The following is a 5,000-nucleotide window of genomic DNA, read 5'->3' as shown; positions in this document are numbered from 1 at the left end:
TGATCGATTGATCCCAGATCTCGAGTCTCATCCCTACTTACTGACCGACTGGTTGGTGATGTTGTTGTTGTGGTCTGTAAAGTCTGGAGGCAGTGAGGGGGTTTAGTCTGTAACAATGACGCTGAGTTTGGCCACGTGTGTGTGTGTGTGTGTGTGTGTGTGTGTGTGTGTGGAGGCTAGCCAGTAGATTCCAGTCCCCTTGGTACAATCAGCCTTTGTCCGGTGGCCTCAATCCATATCAATAGACTGCTGTTGCTCTGTAGCGCCACCTGCTGCTCAGACAGACACACTGACACTGCAGCAGAGTGATTCTCCAGTCTTACTTTAGTCCACATCAGAGCCAGATTTAGGGCCCTATCTTACGCCCAGTGCAAGGACAAGGGCAAACCTTGTCCTTGCTAGTTTCTAGCACTCAAAATCTCCCTTTTTGAAACATGTCCTTTGATGTACTGACCCAGTTGTAATTCAATGAAAAAAGGGAGATTTTAAGTGCTAGAAACTAGCAAAGATAATGCTTGCCCTTGCACTTGCACTGGGCATAAGATATGGCCCTTAGACTCTCAGACCCAAATCTGAGAATAGGCTCGATGCCTAGGCTCGATGCCTAGGCTCGGCCGCTACACGGCCTCGCCCGTAGCTTCACTGATCAGTCTTGTCACAATGCCTCCTTGTGTGTGTGTGTGTGTGCGCGCCCTCCGTCAGGTCACCTGCAAGGGTGCCCTTTACACACCCTGAATGTTTCAGCCCGATCGCACATAAAACGGCATAGCTGTGGCCGAACACAGAACTTAAAACAAACAAACATTGCCCACGTACTCAATTTTATAGATAGATAGATAGATAAAAAGTACCCTACTGTGACAATAAATAAAACATATAGCCTGCTTTAAAACTTTGGAAGGTAGCTATAAAGAGCTATCTATGCAGGCAACTTTTGGTCCTCTCTGTGGGCAAATTAATAACATAAAAAGTAGCCTACTTTGATAATAAATAAAACATACTGTATGCTACATAGCGTAACTTTCACTGTTTTTCTGGGCATAGCTCCTTGGTGTATCTCAGTGTAGCACAGAATCAGATGAGGTGCGATTTATACAACATTCAGAATGTTTGAAATAGAACACCGACCGTTAAACAGGTAGAAACACTGGACTGAAGCGGACTTTATGGCATTTACACATTGGCTTAATTTTTGAGTGCTGGAGGTTGCCCTTTGCTTAAAACGTCTGTTTGTGTGTCTGTGTGTGTGTGTGTGTGTCCTCAGTGCCCACAGCGCCCCCTGGGAACGTGTCGTACTCTCTGACGGAGCAGCAGCTAACCCTGAGGTGGGCGGGGCTTAGTGACAGCGAGCTGCAGGGGGTGCTGCTGGCATACAAGCTGCAGTGGACTGTGGGAGGTGAGCCGCAGGTAACCACAGCAACCAGAGGGCCACAGCCCATAATACTCTCTGTTAACATAATCCTGTTTCTGTGTGTGTGTGTGTGTGTGTGTGTGTTTGTTTACTGTGTTACCATCCCCACCAAATTTCTTAAAGATGTTATTGACACAGTAACCAGTGACCTCACTTTAGCAGCTGACAGGGGGTAAGTGAAAGTTTAATTATTTTAGACATAAGTGCAGCCTATGCCACTGTAGATCAACCATTTTAACTGACCGTTGGTTTTATTCCTGCCTTTTAGAAAGAACCTTCACGGTCACCATAGTAATAATTCATCTTCTACAGCTCACGTCACCCATGGTGTACCGCAAGGTTCTATTTTAGGTCCAATTTTATTTTCATTCTACATGCTGCCACTCAGCCGAATTATCCAAAGACACAATGTCTCTTTTCATGGCTATGCAGATGACACACAGATATACTTTACTGTATAGTGAACATTTCTGTAATAGGAAAAAGAGACTTTGAGATTGAAGAGATGTCTTCCTGTGTCATTTTCTTGCTTGTAAGCAAGGCACAATGTTCACTCCTCAAGTATGTCGAACTAAGAGTGCAAAGCAACAGTTTGCAGTTTGAAATTCAGGTCCAGATGTAAGGAGGCTTCATGGACCGTCTCTGTATCAGAAGTGATCAGATAAGGGAGTTTCACAAAATCCACCAGCTAAGCTGCCGAGTAGCCTATATAGGCTATGTATTTTTTTTTTTTTTTTTTTTTTTTTACTGACATCATTGTTAGATTTAGGTACTATAGTCTCTCGTACCATGGGTTTTGGCTGTTCATGGGTTTTCCTCTGCTCTGGACATGGAGGTAAATAATAATTTTATAGGTGAAATGAGCACCATACACGCAAAGTTTTTTAATCCTCGCTGGCTTTGTGGATCGGCGGTGGTCACTAACGGTGTGTAGGTGTTTCACACACAGCACGCTCTGTATGTCTGGAAACAGCGTGGCAAGTCGACAAAATGGTACGCACTTGTGATTTTCCAGGCTGTAGCTAATCAAAACCTTGGTGATACTGTATTCCATCATTTCCCTGTCACGGATCATCATGCCCTTAGACAACTCTGGCTTGTTGCAACAGGGTTGAGCTTCGACACAAAACCAGCGAGGATTAAAAAAAAAATGGTCGTAGAGTGTCAGGGTTCGAGGGGTGGGTAGAGTGTGTGGGGTTGGAGGGGTGGGTAGAGTGTGTGGGGTTGGAGGGGTGGGTAGAGTGTGTGGGGTTGGAGGGGTGGGTAGAGTGTGTGGGGTTGGAGGGGTGGGTAGAGTGTGTGGGGTTGGAGGGGTGGGTAGAGTGTGTGGGGTTGGAGGGGTGGGTAGAGTGTGTGGGGTTGGAGGGGTGGGTAGAGTGTGTGGGGTAGAGTGTGTGGGGTTGGAGGGGTGGGTAGAGTGTCGGGGTTGGAGGGGTGGGTAGAGTGTGTGGGGTTGGAGGGGTGGGTAGAGTGTCGGGGTTGGAGGGGTGGGTAGAGTGTGTGGGGTTCGGGGATAGAGTGTGTGGGGTTGGAGGGGTGGGTAGGGGAAGTGGCTGTGGGGATGTGGGCCTTTTGGCAGAGGTCTGTGCTCTCTGAGTGCACTTCTAGTTGCCTTTTAAATTCATAATTTGAGTCTTCTGCTTTTATTTTGTCTGTCAAAACACTCTGTAAGCTCTGCTTTTAAAGGTGATATTACAAATATTTATTATAAAGTTATTACTGTTAGGGCATCAACAACCCTACAGTGACCTGAATAATAATGTGTGTGTGTGTGTGTGTGTGTGTGTGTGTGTGTGTGTGTGTGTGTGTGTGTGTGCGTGTGCGTGTGTGTGTGTGAGAGAGAGACGTGTGTGTGATTTGTACACCTTCAGCAGTCTTGTTGTTACATCATGTTGTCATAATGTGCTGTCATGGTAACTGCTGTGTCATAACGTATCGCATCATGTGATGACTTGTGTCCTGTCGAGTGATGCTGTGATGTCACACTGATGTCATACCATGCTGTCATATTGTTCTGTGTGATGTCACACTGTGTTGTCAGGACCCTCTGCTGTATAAGGAGGCTGAGGCTCGTCTGGGAGCAGCCGGGCGCTTCCTGAACGCCTCCTTCCAGATCTCCGCCTGCACCAAGGTGGGCTGTGGACCCTGGAGTCGCCCCCTGCTGGTGCTGCCCTCCTCAGGTAACCCTGTGTGTGCGTGTGTGTGAGCAAGCAGCTGCCAAAACAATGACATTAGCTAGGTAGCAATTCATCCGCGTTAACAAGCAAGCTAGCGTTGTATTTCAGTGTCACATGGAAACCTTGTCGCTCCAGTTTTGATTTGATTGAATTCTCACTTCAGTTGGATTATCTGGGTTGAGTTCAGCCCCAACAACACGTAGCAAACAGTTTATTTCAACGGAAACGGCGGTGCGTTGAACACTGGCACACTGCCTGTTTAAAGCAGGGGTTCCCAAACTTTTTTGGCTTGTGACCCTATTTTGACGTCACGAAAATCTAGGGACCCGAGACATTTCAAATTCTGGTAGACCATCGATAATATCACTCGTCAGAATACGTACATGTGAGTGTTTTGGCAGTGTTGGAATGTGGATTTTTGGTGGCTGAACCGGGGTAGGCTGCAGTACCATTCACTACCATTTTAGTCATCAGGAGAGGCTTCTCATTTTACTATCGGGAATATGGCAAATAGGTGAATCTCCCAAAATGTTGGCGTGTTCCTTTAAAGGACCGGGGTTTGTATACATGTCACTGCTGATTGGGTAACGCCTCTGACACGGCCACAAAATGAGACAACATAGATCACAGCCTGTTGCACACCGTTTGGAGGAAACATGATGTTCGACCTGGAAACCCTACTACACGGTGCACACCTTTTTACAGATTGAACACACCCCAGATGTTTCCTCTTTGGGCTCGGGGTGAAAATCACAGAAGTTGACGATTTTGAAATGTAAGGTTTTCATCTGACGTGATGACATGTTTAACCCCCTCCCCACCCATCCTCCCCACCCCCCAGGGCAGGTGGGGGGCCGGCCTGAGCACAGTGGGCGGAGCCACATGTGGGTGTGGCTTATGCTGGGTCTTCTGTTGGCTGTGCTGATTGGCCTGCTGGTCAGCACGCTGCTGCAACGCCGCGCGAAGGAGACACAGTTCAGGTACACACACACACACTCTACACACTACCTACACACACACACACACACACTGTAACTGCCTAACTGCGTTCACACACAAAAAAACATTTGCTTACGCCCTACTTGCACGAGTTTGAATGCTTAAAGGATGGCTTATTTTGTATCATTATAATGTTGTTAATATAAGCAGATGGGCAGTGTTTACCTTCGCGATATGTTTTCCACACGGAGAGCTCCCATTTCCTCCTCTGGCAAAATGCTCTGTTGTGACACGTTTTACGTCACAACGGAACTCGGAACGGAGCTCAAGACGTGGAATCTGCTCTGAGGGCTGTCGATTCGGCTTCCAGGGCGGCTGTTATTGTTTATTTATATTTTTTTAAGTATGCGCACATCCACAGAGAATCACATGGAGAGCCTTAACGAGCCTTAATGACTTGCAGCTGGCGGGGG

At 47.1% G+C, this 5,000-nt stretch overlaps 1 protein-coding gene across 1 annotated transcript in view; it reads left to right on the top strand.

The window, feature by feature from the left end:
- Positions 1–5,000, top strand: part of tyro3 (TYRO3 protein tyrosine kinase) — a 68,884-nt gene that overhangs the window by 36,010 nt on the left and 27,874 nt on the right. The window contains exons 8-10 of the mRNA XM_083633290.1: positions 1,265–1,407; positions 3,453–3,591; positions 4,430–4,568. Coding sequence (XP_083489416.1) covers positions 1,265–1,407; positions 3,453–3,591; positions 4,430–4,568 — 421 coding nt within the window. The remainder of the gene's footprint in view (positions 1–1,264; positions 1,408–3,452; positions 3,592–4,429; positions 4,569–5,000) is intronic.

This window comes from Poromitra crassiceps, assembly GCF_964638095.1.
Source record: "Poromitra crassiceps genome assembly, chromosome: 3".
Classification (NCBI taxonomy): domain Eukaryota; kingdom Metazoa; phylum Chordata; class Actinopteri; order Beryciformes; family Melamphaidae; genus Poromitra; species Poromitra crassiceps.
This window is presented reverse-complemented; position numbering and strand designations above follow the sequence as displayed.